Below are 20,254 nucleotides of genomic sequence, written 5' to 3' on the forward strand. Positions count from 1 at the left end.
GAGAGAGAGAGAGAGAGAGAGAGAGCATGTGCCAGCAGGGGAGGGGGGCAGAGGGAGAGAGAATTCCAAGCAGGCTCCATGCTCAGCACGGAGCCCAAAATGGGGCTCGGTTCCATGACCCTGGGATCTTAACCTGAGCCGAAATCAAGAGCCGGACGCTCATCCAACTGAGCCACTCATGTGCCCCTAGAAAAAATATTTTAAATGAAGATGTGAAAAGGTCTTCAAAAGCCAGAACTGTTATAAAATTTCAAAGTAGAAATGAAAGAGGCACTGAAGCACTTTACAGGGTAATTATGGTGCTGGACTGGCTAGAGAGGCACACACAACTGCTAGCAGCTGAGAAAGCCTGGGACGCATGACAATGCCGAATGCCTACTAGATGAAAAGTCAGTAAAAAAAATCACAATGCTGCCACTTTTCAATTACACAGTAAGTTCCTGAATTAAAGACTTGGCAGAGACAGACTGCATTTTTGTATCTGTGAGCCAGACTACATTTTTGTCATGCAAACAGATTCATATACAGATGTAGCTGACCCTGGTATTTTGCTTCTATTAATTTGGTGTCAGAACCCATCAATCATTAAAGATCTTTTGCGTGAATGTACGGCCACAAACGCATGTGGTGTTGAAATACTCGAAACATTAAAAACTTTTATGAATCTCATACTTTATCCTAAAACATCTGTGTTGACAGTTGCACTGACGGTAGGTATGCAAAGCAACGTGGGTGACGATGGCAGGCACCTGAGCACAAATTAAAGCAGGGGCACCAAACTGCACCAGCAGTCATTCAATTCTCTGCCACACACTCTCGCAAGGAAAGAAAAAAAGGCCAGTTTAAGAATGTCTTTGATGAAGCAATTTATATAGCATTTTGTACTGACTCAATCTCAATTTTGAGTATATGTGTTTTTTTTTTTTTTTTAATTTTTTTTTTTCAACGTTTATTTTTATTTTTGGGACAGAGAGAGACAGAGCATGAACGGGGGAGGGGCAGAGAGAGAGGGAGACACAGAATCAGAAACAGGCTCCAGGCTCTGAGACATCAGCCCAGAGCCGGACGCGGGGCTCGAACTCACGGACCGCGAGATCATGACCTGGCTGAAGTCGGACGCTTAACCGACTGCGCCACCCAGGCGCCCCTGAGTATATGTGTTCTTAATATTCCGTGTGACTAAGTCCTATGTGTACGTCAGTCAAGGAAAGGCATCTCGAATGCTGGAGCTGAGAGCTAACCTAGCAGCTCTTTTCACAGAATGTCATTTTTATCTGAAAGGGTGACAAACCATTGTAATTCAGATTTGAGTACTTAGTAGACTTCCCTCAAAAGAGAACAAAATAAGCCTGTTATTTCAATGATAAAAATGCAATGATTCAAGTGAAAATTGGAATTGTGGAAAACTTTTATCTACCACAGGGAATGTGAAGGTGTCCCAAGACATTAGAATTTAGAGACGTGATAAGTAGTGATTTTTTTCCTGGATATTGTACAATGAAAGATATCAACATTTGGAAGATCTCCCTAACTCAGTAAACCAACGTTTTCCAAATGACCAATGCATGATGTCACAAAACCACACATGGATAAAACATCCATTCAAAGTATAAAATAGACTGCTGAGGGGCACCTGGGTAGCTCAGTTGGTTAAGTGTCCAACTTCGGCTCAGGTCATGATCTCACGGTTAGTGGGTTCAAGCCCCGCGTCGGGCTCTGGGCTGACAGCTCAGAGCCTGGAGCCTGCTTCAGATTCTGTGTCTCTCTCTTTCTCTGCCCCTCCCCCCAACTCATGCTTTGTCTGTCTCTCTCTCTCAAAAATAAACATTAAAAAAATTAAAAACTAAATAAATAAGACAGATTGATGAATTTTAGTTTAACAGAGTATGCAAAGTTCATTGATACGATTTCAAATGTTTAGGAAAAGTAGCAAAAAAACAATGTCCACAATTACCTGGAAAGACTATAAAAATGTTTTTTTTCTAACTACATATCTGCATAAAGCTAAATTTCCTTCATGTAGATCAACCAAAAACACATAATGCAGCAGACTAAATGCACAAACAGGCAGGCACTGGAATTCAGTAAAATATTAGAGATTCACAAAACTGTAAACCAATGCCACTCTTCTCGCAAACATTTCTGGAAAACAAAGCTAGTTTTCATTAAAATGTTATTCATGTCACCATACAACGGTTTATTATTGCTATTTTGAAACTAATTAATAAACATTCATAAAATTTTCAGCCTTAATTCCCCTAATGATAAGTAACAATAGATATAATATACACTAGCAAAATCTCTTAATGGTTTTGAATCACTTTTTAAGAGTACAAAGTAGTTCTGAGATTAAAAAGTTTGAGAATTTCTGCTCTAGAAGCAACAAATGAGGACGAGAAAGACAGTTATTTACCCCATCTTCAGGCCCACAGTATACGGAACTGGAGAGAAAGTGGCCCCACTCACTGGGATCCAGGAAAAATATATGCTCATAAAGCTGCCAGCTTTCAGTGGAGCAAACTGGTAAAAAAAAAAAAAAAAAAAAAACCTCTCCCCTCTCTCCTAAAACACTAAACTTCCCCATCTTTACTAGATCTTTCCTCTCACATTGAGCAGTTCTATTACCACGGAACCCTGGAAAGATGATGCGGCAGCTCTAGCTAAGTATTGGTCCAGGTTGGCTCTTATGCTGATGGGCGAACCCTCTTAAACGTCACAATATTACATATACCAGCAAAATGCAGCAGAAACAAGAATTTCCCTACCAATTTCACTTCCGCTCCCTCCATCTTGGACACTCCATAAGATGATGCTACTCTCTGAAGCAACAGCAACCATTTTGTCTTTGTCGCCATGTGGACCTCCAACCACTTTTGCATTTAAAGCTACTCGTTCAATAGTCCAATCCAAATATGGACTGGTAAACACTTGTTGCCATCCTGAAGACTCTTTGATTCTGTTAGTAAAAATAAAATATAAGTTAGACTCAGCAGCAATTAAGCAAACAATACAAACGAATGTTCCAAAAAAATTAATCACAGCTATATTTATTAAATACAAGATTCTGCCAATATATTTCCTCTACAAAGCCAGAACAATATTCTTAAGCTATCTTCTATTTACATACATAGGACATATAAGCCACAAAACAAGAGACCAGTGTTTTATATTTCTCCAAAGGAAAGTTTAGAACAATCACTCAGATTTTGAAAAAGCTTTAACAACTTAAAAAAAAAGAAAAAGATTGTATCTGTCACTTTTCTACTCAGAAAAGTGCTACTATCATTATCTATGGATAGAACAGTCACAAAATCCAGAATTTTAGGATATTATTCCTTTCAATTATTAATCAGTTATTCAGTTATTAACTGTAACTACCTACAATCAACCTATTATTTTTTGGTACTTCAGGCGACAGGGCTGATAGTCTATCCAGGTAAACCAAGATGAAGGCATAATCCGGTATATACTACTATGCATTCCAATAAACTGGGACAATCAAATGAAAAAAATGTAGGGCTTTGGAAAAGCCTGATTTTAAAGGTTTCGTTCTAAATGAAAAAAATTTCATAAGCCTATTCCTTCCAAATAAATAAAGCCTACCATGGTTCAGATCTGCAGTTGAGTGAATATAAATGCTTTAATATTTCATTACTTATAAACATACCTGTAAGTTTTTAGTAATTTTTCTGCCCTACCTGAACTTAAGTCTTTCAGACATGTATTCCATATAATTAATATAGCCAGCCTTCATACATTCAGAACTTATAGTTATGAAGTCACAAGTAATGACCTCAACCTTAACTATGGAATATCTGCTTTTGAAGTCACACCGATGGAAACAAAGTTGTAAAGTTTTTATTTGCCTTACCTATGACAATAAACACAACATGAAGAAAACGATGCTCATTTATATACTACCTGACACACAATCACAAAAAAACCTTCAGTGTTCATACATGACAGTTACCTGAGGACCTGGGCAGAAATACTTTCGCTTCAATTTTGTTTAATAACGTGTGCTAACATGCACCTGGAGGGCTCAGTCGGTTGAGCAGCTGACTCTCGATTTCAGCTCAGGTCATGATCTCACAGCTTGTGGGTTCAAGCCTACAATGGGCTCTGCACTGGCAACACAGAGCCTGCTTGGGATTTTCTCCCCTACCCCCAAAATAAATACATAAAACTTAAAAAAATTTTTTTTGAAGTACGCTAAAGTAATACAACCATAACTCGCAAAAATATGCAATTCAGCCTTATCATTTCAAAGAACTAATGATTTCCTTCACTCCAAAAGAATATACAGAAAATGCACAATTTTTTTAAGAAAATGCACAATTTTTCCTAAGCATTATATGGTTCTGCAATTACTCACTTCAGCCACCAGATGGGATCATGTGTTATGATATATAAACAGAAAAAAATCATTTAGTAAAATCTAAACATGTACAAACATTGAGATATGACATATAGGCCCTCTTAGGAACTGTCAAACTGGGCACAATGCAGGGATTTGCCAGCACCTTGAGAATAGTGACCACACGCTGCTGATGTAGACACAGACACATACGAGGCTCAGGACAGTGTTCAATAGAGACCCTGTGCAGAATTTAATGATGTAAGTTTTGTGGTCATTACTTTAGAAATGTAAGTGTATATGAGCTCATCTTTTACAGTAATCATACCTATAAGTTACCTTTCTCTACAGAAATTAGGTTATTATAAAATAGGGATGCCAAAAAAGAGTAAAAGAATCAGGACAACATATTTGAAAGTGATTATAACAATTAGAAAATTTAACTCGAGGCACCTGGTGACTCAGTCAGTTAAGCATCCAAATCCTGGTTTCGGCTCAGATCATGATCTCGCAGTTCATGAGTCTGAGCCCACATGGGGTTCTGCACTGCGAGTACAGAGCCTGCTTGGGATTCCCTCTCTCTCGGTCCCTCCTACATGTATGTGCTCTCTCTCTCTCTTTCAGAATAAATCAGTTATTCTGATTAAAGATTAAACAAAAAAGAAAATTTAATTCAATATGATAGGTGATATTGTTTTTAAGTTAAAATCAAATACAAAGATGAAAAACATATATGCTTTATCATCTTCCACACAAGTGACACAAAACTTTAATACGTAAAACAAGACAGATGAGCTTTGATTGGTACTCTACCTCCTTACTCCTGCCCAGTGAACCAACACTATGAAATCAGGAGACTTATGCAAAGAATATGAATACCATCCACATTAAAATCTCAAAAGAAATGTAGTGGAGGAGTCATGCCCCGACAACATTGTGCAACTTACTACAAATATGTAGTACCTCAGATTATATGGGAACAGATAAAATAGGTCATTTTAGAAGAGAGTCTAAAATTAGATCTAAGTATATCTATACAAATATAAAGCAAGATAAAGGAGGGCTTGCAAATTCACTGAGGAAAGGATAATTTATGTGATAAATAATCAGAACATAATTAGCTACTACCCTCTTGGAAGAAAAGAAAATAGATCCCTAAATCTCACACCATAAACCAAAAGCAAGTTCCGAATGGATTAAAGATCGAAAAGCTCCTGGAGGGCAACAATTTACACAACCTCTCTTCAGTAACATAGATATACAAAAGTAAACAGGTAAGCGTGGGAGGGAGGAAAAAAAAAAGAGAGAGGGAAACAAACCATGAGAGACTCTTAAGGTCAGAGAACAAACTGAGGGCTGAGGGAGAGAGGTGAGTGGGGGAAGGGCTAGATGGGCGATGGGCACTAAGGAGGGCACTTGTTGGGATGAGCACTGGGTGTTGTAAGTGATGAACCACTGAACTACTCCTGAAACCAACACTGTACTGTGTGTTAACTAACTAGAATTTAAATAGAAATTTGAAGGAAAAAAAAAAAAAGTAAAGCCTAAGAATGTGGAAAATTAGTAAATCTAGGTGAGAACATACAGGGGTTCAATGTACTATTTCATTTTTTAGGGTTTTAAATTTATGAAAAGCTGTGGAAAAACAACTTGTGGAAAAGATTACACTATTGAAATCATTTGAGTATTTATTTTGAAATCTTCTAATTGCCACTGTGTTAAATGATTTAACCATATACGAGGAAATGCAATACATCCTCAATTCTCTTCCTTCGTCACTATGCATAATTAGTCTGTCATCAACAACACTCAGAGAAAGCAAAGAAAGGTCATGGTCAAAAGCAAACACAAAAAATGGAAAACGTAACAGCATCCTTCTGATATTTGTCACTCAGTGAGGGAAATTTTGTGCAATACTGCATGTCTCTGTGTGGCAAGTAGCAATCTTCAGTACTGCTGTGCAATAACAGAGGTTACACCTGGGTAACATAATTATTTCACAACTCCTCTGGAATTCCTTATTAATAAAAACACGTACATAATATTTAACCAAATAAAAAATAAAGTCTAAAATAGTTTTCTCAACTTAGAGCCACAGCCCTTAAGTTCAAAACACCTCCCCTCAAAAAATTCCTTTTTTCAAATCAGTCTTGCTTCATATAAAAGTCAACCCCCAAAGAAATCACCCAAAAAGTCATTTCCATACTATTTAATAATTAAAATAAAAAAACAGAATACTCTCAGAAGGAAAAGTTTGCACTAACTCTCTATTGCAATGAAAATATAACATAGAGATTATTGTTACAAAAGGCTTTTTTACCCAAATGGCTAACCTACCAATAAGCTCAGATTTAAACAAATACATCTGGGATTCTTTAAAATACATCTGTAAACTCTATAGTTATTTTTCATATTTTTAATCTATTGTGGCTATTTTTTCTTAACTAAACTCAATAGTGACAAAATGTTTATATATTCTTTTATTTTTTAGCAATTAAGTGGGATAATAATCACAACCGTCTATGTGCTACTATGCCACTGTGTCAGAGTAACACTGTATACAGTGATTGTGAACAAAGAATCCTACCCCTTCTCCAATTTAAAAAAACAGAATCACTGGTCTCCACTACATTCTTTTTCATTCTCTCTTAGTTTCTGAGAATGCAAGAATTAGTAAAACCAAACCACCTCTGTGTAAGTCTCACAGATTACAGACATTAAACCATATCACCGCTGCCCACAATTGTCCTGCTTCAATACCTCACTCCCAACTCTTTGAAAGTCATGACCAAGTCTTACTACCCCCACCTACAGAGTACAAAAGACTGAAATCACTATAGACAGAAAATCACAAGACTCCTATTAATAATTCTGCCTAGCCACTTAATAGTTAAGTGATTCAAGAGCTGGACAGAATAAGCAAAAAGAAATAACCTCAAGATACCTCAATTCTATCACAGTTGATATTAAATGGGAAAGATATATAAAAGCTATCAGAACATTTATCAAATTAATTACATAAATAAAACGAAACGAAATCTAGTCAAGAGACACAGAAGTGGGCAAAATTCGCAGGAAAAAAATATGACTAACAACTCTTATGTCTGTAAACATAAAATCACAATTATTAAGAACTACACCTCTCCAAAAACAAACCTTTATTACTTATACAGTACCTGTAACACACAGCGAAATGAGCATATGCAGCTACAATCCAATTGTGATGGCCAGCCACAATTAGCACCTTTCGTGGATCCACAGGAAACCCTGTTGATTTTAGAAAAAGAAGTGGTTAATGTTCTAAAGCCGGGGTGCGTATACTATGGCCCATGGGCTGATTCCAGTCTTCTACCTGTTTTGATTAATAAAGTTTGGCTGAAACACAGCCATGCACATTTATTTACATATTGTCCTTGGCTGTTTTCGATGCTGCAATGGCAGAGTCAAACAGTTCTGACAGAGCCTAAAATGTTTACTGTTTCTTTAACATAAAAAGTTTGTCGGGGCACCTGGGTGTCGGGGCACCTGTCGGGGCACCTGTTTCTTTAACATAAAAAGTTTGTCGGGGCACCGCTCAGTCGGTTGGGCGTCTGACTTCAGCTCAGGTCATGATCTCACTGCTCGTGGGTTCGAGCCCCACGTCGGGCTCTGTGCTGACAGCTCAGAGCCTGGAGCCTGCTTCAGATTCTGTTTCTACCCCTCTCTCTGTCCCTCCCATGCTCGTGCTCTGTCTCTCTCTGTCTCTCAATAATGAAGAAATGTTTAAAAAAAAGGTTTGTCAACTCCTAAAGATTTAGAGCAGACAGATGATCACAAACTTTTTAAATAAATTATTTCAAATGAGATATAAAAATATAAATGATATATTTACATTAAAAAGACAGGAAAGGCAAAGATCACATCTTTAAAAAATAATTACTCAGTATCACTCAGAACTAAAACCATTTGCATTTTTTTTTTTTCTGTCTACTTCTGTAATCTTTGTTTACCTAGCCTAACAGTCTCTTCTCCAGTTCCAGAGAGAGCAGGCTGGGTACCATTTCCCCGAGCTTCACTTTCTGTGGAATTTAATCCATTCCTAGAACCAGCAGAGGATCTAGTTGTGTTGTTTATTTTACGACTAGGAATACCTATAAAAAGAAATAATAAGGTACATTTATTTCTAAATTCACCTACCAAAAATTTATAATTTCACACTGTAACAAAGAAACATACAAATGTGAATTTCATCATAGCTAAAACATGCCTTCCAATATAGCAATTTATTACAAATAATTTAATTACTGTGAAAAACAACAAAATGAAAATGAAATAAATTCTTTCAACAGATTTCCATTTATCAATCACGTTATATTCCATTTTAGCTAACTCTAGCTTACTGAAATCAATCATTAATTCAGTTGTCACCAGTGTTCACATTTGCTGTCTGTTTACAGTGTTTCCAGTTGCTTTGTGTTCGGTACAAGGCACTCACGGAAACTGCTTTACAGCTCAACTGCCCCTTTTACTAAATGTCTTTTATTTGGCAGAAAAGTCTGTTTTGGAATGAAATCTTGCTCAGAAGCCCAGCTTAACAAAGGTAAAGGCAAAAGTCTCCTAACTGACCGAGGTGGGGCAGGGATGACAGGCGCCTCATGGCCTCTCTCTCGTACACTGGCCTATGCCTGCAGAGCTCCCGGGGTTCTACAGAAAGGACACTGACAGCCGGTGCTCTAACACGGGCTGGCAGGCTACGGGCCATGGCTGTTTACATCAATAAAGTTGTACTGGTTGCATCCGTTCATGTCCGCAGAGCGTACGACAGGGCTGAGTAGTTGCCATCCAGATCTTCTAGCCCACAAGCCTGTCTGGCTTTTTACAGAAAAGAAAAAGTTTGGCACATCCCCACTCTAACATACAGTAGGACTTCTGTTAAAATTAAAGTTCTCAGCATTCCTAGTATATTTATACACGAGAAACTCAGTAATCAAGAAAACAGATTTTCCTCTCTACATGCCTGTATTTGCCAAACGAGGAAAAAACAAATTTTCTTAAAGACTAGCTAAACAAAGCAGAAGTACCTGGTGGAGGCAAGTAACCATGAAAAAGGACACTGCCGCAAGATGAGCGTTCCAGTTCTTCGCAGAGGAGAAGCCTTCTTACTAAAAACATTTCAAAGCAAACTTGTCAAGAGTACATGCAAACAGAAAAATAGTACTCCATTTTTATTTTCTCTAGTTAAAGAGGATAAGGAAAGAAAAGGAAAATGTTTAAGTTAAATCAGTTGACAACATCTTTTTACTATGAAAAACCACAAAAAGTAAGCACACTGAACCAGGTCATCAAAAAACAGGACCTGGTATAAAACATATTTCATTAGACAAGTTTACTACATGAAAAGTCAAATCATAAAAACAAAATTATTAGGACAACACATACCTAATGGAGTGATTCCATAAAATTCTGCTTCATGCCTGAGAACATTAATACTTACTCCCCTACAAAAAAAAAAAAACAAAACACCAAACAAATGGTATAAATCCTCCAACACTGGCAACTTGGATTATCTGAAGCAGAGGGAAAAAGTACTACATTCTTAAAGTGAACAAAGTCATAAGGCTTTAAAACTTACTCTTCTCCTAATATCTTTAGTCATTTTAAAAGCTCTAAATAAAAACAAAACAAAACAAAACAAAACAAACAAACAAAAAACAAAACGCATGCCAACGAAAACATTTTTTTACTTAAAAACCATTCCCGTGTAGATGAATTGGGTAACTGAGAAATTAGGGCTTCAGAGGGTTAATACGAATAAATTATCAAGAAATACCTAAGGCAAATAAGAGTAAGAATCATTCTTGTATGACATTTATTGCTTTTAAATTTTTATCATAATTATTTCTATATATATTTTAACCTCCCCAATTACACTATAAAGATCCCTACTCCAGGCGCCTGGGTGGCTCAGTGTCCAACTTTGGCTCAGGTCACAATCTCATGGTTTGAGTTTGAGCCCCATGTCTGGCTGTGCTGACAGCTCAGAGCCAGGAGCCTGCTTAGGATTCTATGTTTCCCTCTCTCTCTCTGCTCTTCCCCCGCTCTCCCTCTATCTCTCTCTCTCTCCAAAATAAATAACATTAAAAAAAAACTTTCTTAAGATCCCTACAAGCGCATGATCCATCCATTTTCATATACCTTGCATAATGACTGTATATAATAATTATGTAATAAATATTTGTTGAACAAAGAAATTCAGATAAATGACTTTTCTCATCAGAAACCAAAAATAAAAATATAAAGAAAAAGTGGGGGGGGGGGAAGACTAGCCTTAAAAAGGGCTAAGCTTATTAGAAGATGTTATAGGACCATTAAATAATATGAAAATAAAAAGTAAAAAGAACAGAAGATTAAGAGTTTACAATACTAATGATTCATTTTGACTTGCAGTTATAACTTGTCCTTACTTTAAAAATATTGCCTGGGAAGAAATAAGAGCAGCATCACTAAAAATTAAAAGGATAATAAAGGAATACTGTCAACAATTCTTTTCCCACAAATTTGATAACCAAGATGAAATGGACCAATTCTTTGAAAGGTATCATTTGCTGAAACTCACATAAGAAAAAAAGAGACAATCCGTATAGGCCTATACCTACTAAAGGAATTGAATCAAAACAGAAAGCAACAGACCCAGAAAGATTCACTAGTGAATTCTACCAAACATTTAAGTTAAGAAATCATACCAATTCTCTATAATCTCTTTCAGAAGTTAGAAATAGGAATATTTCCTAACTCATTTTATAAGGCCAGTATTACCCTAACACCAAAACTAAGACACTATAAGAAGAGTACAGACCAGTATCTCTCATGAACATTGGTGCAAAAATTCTCAATAATGCCATAAGGCAAGAACTGTAATAAAGGCACACAGAGAACATACAACTGTTATTCACAGATGACATGGTTATCTATGTAGAAAATCCAAAAGTACAGACAAAAAACTCCTAGAATAAACGATTATAGTAAGGTTGCAGGATACAAGGTTAGTGTATAAAAGTCAATTGCCATGTACTAATAATGAATAGTGGAATTTAAAATTAAAAACATAATACCATTTACATTAGTACCACCAAAAACAATTATTTAGGTATAAATCTAACAAAAAATATGTTAAGATCTATATGAAGCAAACTACATAACTCTAATGAGCAAAATCAAAGAACTAAGTAAATGGAATGATATTCCATGTTCATGGATTAGAAAATTCAGTTTTGTTAACATGTCAGTTCTTTACAACTTCATCTGAAATTCAATTAAATCCTAATCAAAATTCTAGCAAGTTATTTTATGGATATTGACAAACTGATTCTAGAGTTTATATGGAGAGTGAAAAGACCCAGAATAGTCAACACAATATTGAGGGAGAATAAAATTGGAGGACTGCCAGTACTCAACCATGACATTTACCATAAAGCTATAGTAATCAAAACAGTGTGATACTGGCGAAAGAAAAGACAATCTGAAGAGCCTACCTACAGTATTATTCCAAGCATAAGACATTCTGGAAAAGGCAAAATTATGGAGATAATGAAAAGATCAATGGTTGCAGGGGGGCGGGGGGGGGGGGGAATCAACAGTCAGAGCACAAAAGATTAAGTTAGTGAAAATATTTTCTATGATATTAAAATGATGGACACATGTCATTATACATTTGTCTAAACCCACAGAATACACAAGACCTAGAGTTAACTATAATGTAAACTATGAACTTTGCGTGGTTATCATGTGTCAATGGAGGTTCACCCTTGGCATGAAAAAAAAAAAAGTACCATTCTGGTAAGTGATGTTGATAATGGGGTAGGCTATGCATGTGTAGGAACAGGTACATGAGAGATCTCTGTATCTTCCTCTTGATTTTGTTGTAAACCTAAAACCGCTCCAAAAAAGGTCTTTTAAACAATTCCTTGTGTTTAATAAACACGTACAACTGCAATGTTAAATTGCTTTTGTTTGTCAAATTGGTTGTGACTGGTTTAACACAAAAACAGTTAAACCTTTCTTTTCAAAACCATCTGTGTTAACAGCACAATAATGCTGGCTAATTACAAGGTGGCTCAGGTCACAACAGTTCTTGAACCCAGTCTCCTGGGGAGGACAAGAAAACAAATATGGTAATTATAGCACAGTGTGATAAGGGCAACAGAAGAATTTTATGGAAGGTAGAAAATTAGAATACATTTTTTTTTAAATTCCTTCCCATCTTCTTTTGAAAGGTACTACTACTTAGAGAATTTTAATTTGATAGGCCTCTTTAAATGAAGTAACATAGCAATTTATAAGAAGCGCAATCAATAAATACAGATATTTAATTCTTACTAATTCTGCCTTTCCTGGGTTGTCTAGCTGTGAACTAGTCACAAGAAATCGACCGCAAGTAAATTTAGGCTTCTTTCATCAAATTCTATGAGTCAAGATAATTTTATTCAAGTAGTTAGTAACTTATTTGCCACCTCCACGGACCAAAAAAAAACAAAAAGCTCCAACAAACTCTTTTATTGATTCAGTAAATATCTACTGAAAAGCTACAAAGTGACTATATGCAGACTTTTTTGTTTTATATGCACTGTTTTAACACTGGAAAAATCACAGGAAACAAGAGACCAAAAGATTTTTGTCACCTTTAAGGAGCTCATATTCCAGTAAATATAAGCCAAAACTTACATAATATTATAAAGAAGCAGGTCAAATAAACAACTAGAATTTTTAAAATATTTTTTAGATTTTATTTTTAAGTAATCTCTATACCCAACATGGGGCTTGAACTCACAACCCTGAGATCAAGAGGCACATACTTCACCAACTGAGCCAGCCAGGCACCTCTAAACAATTGGAATTTTAAAAGCTGTGTCTAAAAAAGTATAAAGAGATCTTCAGTGAAAGTTCACTAGGAATATAGGGAATAAAAGAATAATAAAGGCAAATTAGACTGTAAATTCTTAGTAGGAATCCAGATGTTGGCAAAGTTAAAGTAACAGTTTAAACGGTCATTCATTTATCTACAATCTATAAAACTCACGTATTGGACATGACGCATAAAACTCATGTACCAAACACAATGCTAGATCCTGGGACTATATAGGACAGTGCTTACCCTGTTGGAATTTAAAGTCAAACGGAAGATAGACTACTAAAAAAGGAAAATGTGTAAGAAATGTTGTGGTAATGGCAGGACAGGAAACTAGGAAGACCTATACTGAGTGGACATACCAGACATTATTGAAGAAGTCAGGACCAGGACCAGGACCAGGACCAAGACCACAAAGGGGCGCCTGGATGGTTCAGTCAGTTAAGCGTCCCATTTTGGCGCAGGTCATGATCTCATGGTCCGGGAGTTCAACCCCTGCATCAGGTTCTATGCTGACAGCTCAGAGCCTGGAACCTGATTTGGATTCTGTGTCTTCCTCTGCCCCTCCCCCACTCGTTCTCTTTCTCTCTTTCAAAACTAAATAAATAGTAAAAAATTAAAAAAAAAAAAAAAAAAAAAAGACCAACACCACAAAGAGGTGAAACTGTTGAAACAAGAGAAATTAAGCAGGGGCAAGATCGTAGAGAGCCTTATGAAACAATAAACTCCCAAATCCCTAGCCATTAATCCAAGAACATTAAATAAGAGTTTTAAGTAGAGTAGCAACCAGATGACATTTATAGTTTTAGAAGATAAGTTTGGCTACAGTGTGGAAAACTAATCGGAAGGATGTAAGAATGCAGGCAGGAAACTGAATGGGAAGCTACTGGAGTGGTCTAAAGGAAGAGATGATAGATACGATGGTGGCCTCTACCTGTGAGTTTAATTCTGGGGAAACTTTCAAGCAAAAATAATTTGGGGATGGGGGCGGGGGAGAACTTTTTCGTTCCACAGAATATTCCAAAAACACAGACCTATCAGTAAGAATTTACTTTAAAAAGATACATTTCTTACCTTAAATCTAGTTCTTTTGTCCGAAGAAAATTTAAAATGGGTGCAAATGCTGCTGGATCTCGATCAATAAATATCTGTAAATGAAAAATTGTTTTATTTTCAAATTATAAATTCAACTAATTAATCTGTAACACTAAGGGGACAAACACTAAATTATTTAAATACCATATTTACTTGATCCCACTCTTAGATTTTAATGTTTCTAAAGTTAGAATGCAGTTTTAAATGTGTGCATTTAAGGTAGTATTGTCTCTTCACCCAAAAACCTATTATTAGATTGATAATATTTTAAATGTAGGAATACTGGCATCTATTTATTGACATTTTTGGTAAAAGTGACAAACTTTTTATCTGAAATATTGTAGAAATTAGTAAATACTTCAAAACCATTATACATAAATAATACCTTCTTATGTTATCTTATCGTTAATTACTGGTGACAATGATTGTGACTTATATAATTTGTGATTCATATGTGAATTAATGAAACAACAATGTACTTTAATAAAACACACAGGGTAATCAAGAAAAATAAATACTGCACATTACTATAAAAACTGGAAACGAATACTATTCTCATAGCATTTTTACATTCCATTATCTCAGTTTCCTCAAAAGCCAGGGGTGGGGGATGATGACAAAACACATTTCTTAAATAACAAATACTGCACCAGATACAGGGAAAAAAAACAATGCTTTAGAAAATATGAAATACGTAATTGATAACTTTCTACAGGAATGTATACCAACACTTTGGATACAAATTTTAAATCAATTATAAAAGTTCTAACCATAAAAATGAACACCTTTTAAAGCTTGCATTATTCAATTAGACAGAAAAATGATAGCTAGCAGTAAACCTCTTTATACTATGATTGATTATGTTTTTACAATAAATGAGGTTGTTCTAGCTACATAAGCTCTTGCTTTTGTTTTTATCAGGACCAGTGAGAAGTTGGAGAAACACAACAGATTGGTGCAGATGTTGTTACTACTGATGTCTATAATCTCACATGGACGTACGTGCTTTTGCTGCCTAATTTCATCTGCAAATCCCATCACAGCAAATAAGTACGTCTGGTCACTTTATTGCCTCCAAACAGAAAGCTATTTTAGCTTTTGTGAGTACTAGCCATTTCCTTTACATACCGTTGTGCACATTATAACTGTTTTTTAAATGTATAAACTAGTATTTCTGTACTGCACCCTGATAGTTCTTTCCTTCCCTCATTTTGCCATTGCTGTACAGGTTCCTAAGGTTTTTCTCCAAAATAAAAAAATTGTAGGACTTAATTAATTTGCAGTATCTTACCATTCTAATTCAATATCAAAATTCTTTAGTATTCATATTCATCTAATTATTGCTAATGTTTTAATTACTGATTAAAAGTATTTCCTCTCCTGACAATGTAAGCTCATATCATCCAATCTCTCTAATCATAAATACTTAAATTGCTATATGCAGTATTCCATTTTGAGTTCTATTAATTACAGAAACACTATATGTAACAAGAAATGAAACACTTTTTAAGTACATATACATCACTTTCATTTAGTGGTTATTAAAATATTAGCTTTTCTGTCTTCTTAGAGTCACTATATAATACGGAACAATCATTAGCATTAATATTAATAATTAATTATATTAATAATAAACATTTCAAGTTAGAAATATATATCAGCATATTATACTCACAGCACCAGTTTCATCTCGCAGTGTTGAAATTCGTCCACTCAGCAAACTAGAAGAGTCATGATCAATAAGCAGTTAGTTCCTAAAATCTGAGTATGAATAGAATGCCCTCATTTTTTATCAAATGTCCAAGACCAATACAAATGAATCATCGTATCTTCAAAATAAAATCAAAAATTTTAAATCTATTTTAAAAGTGAAGATTTTTACCCAAAAAATGAAAACATTAATTTAACCAGAAAAATAAAATTTTTTATTACTTTAATAATCAAGTTTTTAAAAAAAATGGTACTAAAGAATTATATAAAATACCTGGAAAAAAAAGAATCTGGAATCCACATAAGGGTTTGTCTTGAGGTACTAAACCTGCAATTAAAAATAATCTGGTATTATAAATGAGGACATGATTTGAAATCTCAGTTAGTTAACCTGCTTTCATATAATAATTTACAAGTTGTTGCACAGCTATAGCTACATCAATTATGTACATTTATTATTTTAAAATCGTGCCAGTTTCAATTCAGAGCTAAGATTATTCAAAGAGAGCGCAACAAAAATCACAGAATTTTTTTTATTTTTTATTTTAGAGAGAGAGTGTATATACAACCTGGGGGGGAGGGCGGGGGCAAAAGGAGAGGGGGAGGGAGGGAGAATCCCAAGCAGGTTCCATGCTCAGCAGGGAGTCCGATGCAGGGATCACCCTGGGATCCTGACTTGGTGACCTGAGCCAAAATCAAGAGTGAGACGCTCAACCGATTGAGTCACCCAGGTGCTCCCAAAATCAAATAACTAATTCGCTAACATATAATGCTTCTTAAAATACCACTTTCCAGCATGCCATCTGCTGAAGAATCAACAACAAGGCCATCACAACAAGTCCAAAATTCTCAACATTTATAATTACCTTCAAGTCCCATTCCATCTCTCCAACACAAGTGTATTCCCATCTAATAAGATAGTACTTCAATACCCCTGGACAATTCATGCTTACTCTCTCATTGGGTATCTACTCTACCTATATATATTTTTTTACATTCTGTTGCCATCACCATGTGTCCTCACACAGAAGACAGCCAAACAGACTTCTGCTTTTCTCCACATTCCTTGTCTAGCATTATGACTGTTTTAAAGCAGTCCCTGTGCCCATTAATCAGATTAAGAAAGGATCCAGGGAGTTCATTCAAGAAACCACGGCAAATTTTGCAAGTGTATATCTTAGCAAAATCTTAAGAAAACATGAGGAGCAGATTACGGCTAGTCAAGGAAACTGACTTGGCCAAATAAATAAAAGCAAATTCAGTAAATGGCAAACTGAAGGATACAAGGACCCAGTGCCCCCCCCCCACACACAAAATCACTATGTTCTTGAGGCTATCAAATTAACTCCAAATAAGGATCACTTATAACTTGTGATCCTTCATGCTCACTCAGTATTCAGCAGACTGCCAGAGAACTCAAATTTTGTGTCACTTAGAAAATTACACAGGTCTGCTTAAAGTTGCATTAGCAATTTCAATTAAAATCAGCAGTTTGGGGTAGGGTTAGTAATCTGAAATTTATGGGCAAAAGGATTAGATCCTCTCCCCCACCAATTTTCCACTTTTCAAACAAGAGGAAGACAAATGGGGGGGGGCCCCAACAGAACATAAAAACTAGGTTTCAAGTATGACGTCATAAAAATGACATTTGCAATTACATGCGGTGCCTGGGTGGCTCAGTCAGTTTCGCGTACAACTCTTGGGCTTCACCTCAGTCATGATCTCACCATTTGTAGATCTAGCTCTACACTGGGCTCTGCACTGACAGCTTGGAGTCCGCTTGGGATTCTCTCGCTCCCTCTCTCTCTGCTCCTCCCCCGTTCGTGCAGGTGTGCATGTACTCTCTCCCAAAAATAAACTTTAAAGAAAAAATAAATTAGCTAACCTTTAAAGAAAAAAATAAATAAAGTTACATGTGACAAGCATAATTTTCTGCAATATATATGAAAGCCTTATCTAATGGTTTTTAGCTCCTATCCACAGTGTGCCAAGAAAAGGGCCATGTCCAATCTGGTCTCAGCAGAAATGTTACTGAAGATATTAGCATAATATCTACACTTATAGTTCTTGCTCTTTGCCTCCCTCTAAATTAACTTGGAAGCAATCTAGTTTAAAATTATTTATCCTTCAATGTTACTATGCCACCAACCCCTACATTTCCCATTTTTACTTCAAATTCCTTTATCAAACCTGTAAGGCTAGTACTATTATCATCACTTTACATTTTAGGAAAACTAAGCACTAAAAAATAATTTGCCCTAGGCTGCTGAGTAGTTACAGGGAAAGCCTGGGAACTGGAATCTGTATCCACATGATTCCAAAGTCCTTTGTCCATAAGTTCCCCACTAGCAGATCCCAGACCTCTCTTGTGAGGCCTCAAATTGTACTTATTCATAACAGAATTAATCACAAATTGAGTCATATTAGGTTTCTTTCACTTCTTTAGGTTTTTTTTTTGGGGGGGGGGGTTGGTAAATAATGTTAATTCTAAGTGAACCCTTATCTTCTTCTCTACTTCCTGAATTACCCACACAGTGTTAAATAAATTATAAAAATTGCTCATTTCTGTAATTCCTTTGAATATGTCCAATTTCATATCCTTCCTCTCTTCGGGGGGTGGAAAGGACCTCACCTATATAACATATGCTTCTCTGCTCACAGTATACCCTCCTTTTGAGTTTTACTCTATCACCTTGGAGCCTACCTCCATTCTTGCCACAGGTAGTTCTCCCAGGGGCAATTCCTCAACTTTACTGAGAATCAAATCAGGATTTTTTTTTTTTTCTTCACAATGGCTAAGGTGACTGTGTTAATCTGTTTTGTACAAGATACAGATGACTTCTGGATCCCTTCTAGCTCTAAACTGCTTCAAGAGTCTGTGATTCAAAGTAACTCAAGAAAATAGCCTTAGAACACTTGAAGTTGGATGTCCTATTTTCTATAGGCCATGTCATTACTTATTTTATAAACCATGTTATCCTAGCAAATCTATAAAGTTTATGCTGTTTTTTTTACTTAAATTATCATTCCTATCTAACAACTTTCGTATATCTTCTAAACTGTTTGATCCAATAATATATTTATCTTATTTTTGTATTCTTTGCTAATATCATCACTTAGAAAAACTTACACCCTGATAAAATCAAGTTTCATAAACAGTGAAACAAAATAAAGTGTTTCAGCTCCAAGATGGCTGCCTTTTAGGATTAAAAACTTTAAACTCAATTCTACAGTCATTACCAAGAGTTCACTCATTATTAAACCATCCACTTTCAGCATGCAGTAAATAACACTACATTTAATTTTTATCGTAATAGTAATATCGTAATACTTTAGAATACCTGAAAAGAAACATCATCCACAATCTATAGCAATTAGGAACCAGTGAAGGTATTTTCAATGACTATAGTTGCTATTCCTCAGCACTAACACACACTGCAGGTCGACTCTAGAGGGGGTATTCCTTTGCATCCATACGTTATCAAACCCGCAAAATTTCCGTGTGATTTTAAGGGAAAAAACCCATTTCTTACATTAGGACACATGTCTTCTCCAGAAGACCAGTATCTATACAGCGCAATAATCTACCTCACACTGTTGAACGGTTTTGCATGGGGGGAGGGGGCGACAGGGAAGGAATGAAGAATTACTGCTTCTTGTGTTGAATCGTACACTTAGAATTAAACGTTTAGGATTAGAGTACGATACATTTTTATCCGTATGGTTCACAATGTCGTTTTGTATTTTTAAAAATATTAGTTACGTCCGGGATGTTGAAATCCTTTCATGTTCTCGAGCACTCTATCGTTCATCTCCTACCAAGCTTAAAACTCAACCACCCCTTCCTTCAAACAGAGCTGGCAAAGTCCCATTTTTGAGAAGAGTGACTCATAAGCCATACCGAATCCACAAATGATTTTCCCCCAAGAAAGCTTAATAGAAGTCACAGACAGGGAGTGAAAGGCAAGAGAGAGGATAAAGAGCTTTCAGTCTGTCTACTCTGAGTAGACAGTGCCAATATCCAAAGCTTTTCAGAACCAACTGTTAAAATTGCGGTTCCTGGACCCACTGCCCTGCAGGTTGAACAGATCCTTCAAAGCTATACACCCAGAAACTCTGAAAATAAATAACAACGTACTGCAACTCTACTGTACTCCATCCACCGAAATCCTTCGAGACTGCAAACACTCCTTAATTAGAAGGGGAAA

The 20,254-nt window shown here is 35.9% G+C and overlaps 1 protein-coding gene across 2 annotated transcripts in view; it reads right to left on the reverse strand.

The window, feature by feature from the left end:
• Positions 1-20,254, reverse strand: part of KCTD3 (potassium channel tetramerization domain containing 3) — a 56,852-nt gene that overhangs the window by 35,953 nt on the left and 645 nt on the right. The window contains exons 2-9 of one of the 2 annotated variants that reach the window (XM_045455774.1): positions 16,321-16,374; positions 16,012-16,057; positions 14,316-14,389; positions 9,776-9,834; positions 9,418-9,498; positions 8,347-8,487; positions 7,534-7,624; positions 2,766-2,956 (exon numbers count right to left, since the gene is read on the reverse strand). In XM_045455774.1, the coding sequence (XP_045311730.1) occupies positions 2,766-2,956; positions 7,534-7,624; positions 8,347-8,487; positions 9,418-9,498; positions 9,776-9,834; positions 14,316-14,389; positions 16,012-16,057; positions 16,321-16,374 (737 nt within the window). The remainder of the gene's footprint in view (positions 1-2,765; positions 2,957-7,533; positions 7,625-8,346; positions 8,488-9,417; positions 9,499-9,775; positions 9,835-14,315; positions 14,390-16,011; positions 16,058-16,320; positions 16,375-20,254) is intronic. The other variant, XM_045455776.1, reaches the window with a different exon arrangement.

This window comes from Leopardus geoffroyi, chromosome C3 (assembly GCF_018350155.1).
Source record: "Leopardus geoffroyi isolate Oge1 chromosome C3, O.geoffroyi_Oge1_pat1.0, whole genome shotgun sequence".
Classification (NCBI taxonomy): domain Eukaryota; kingdom Metazoa; phylum Chordata; class Mammalia; order Carnivora; family Felidae; genus Leopardus; species Leopardus geoffroyi.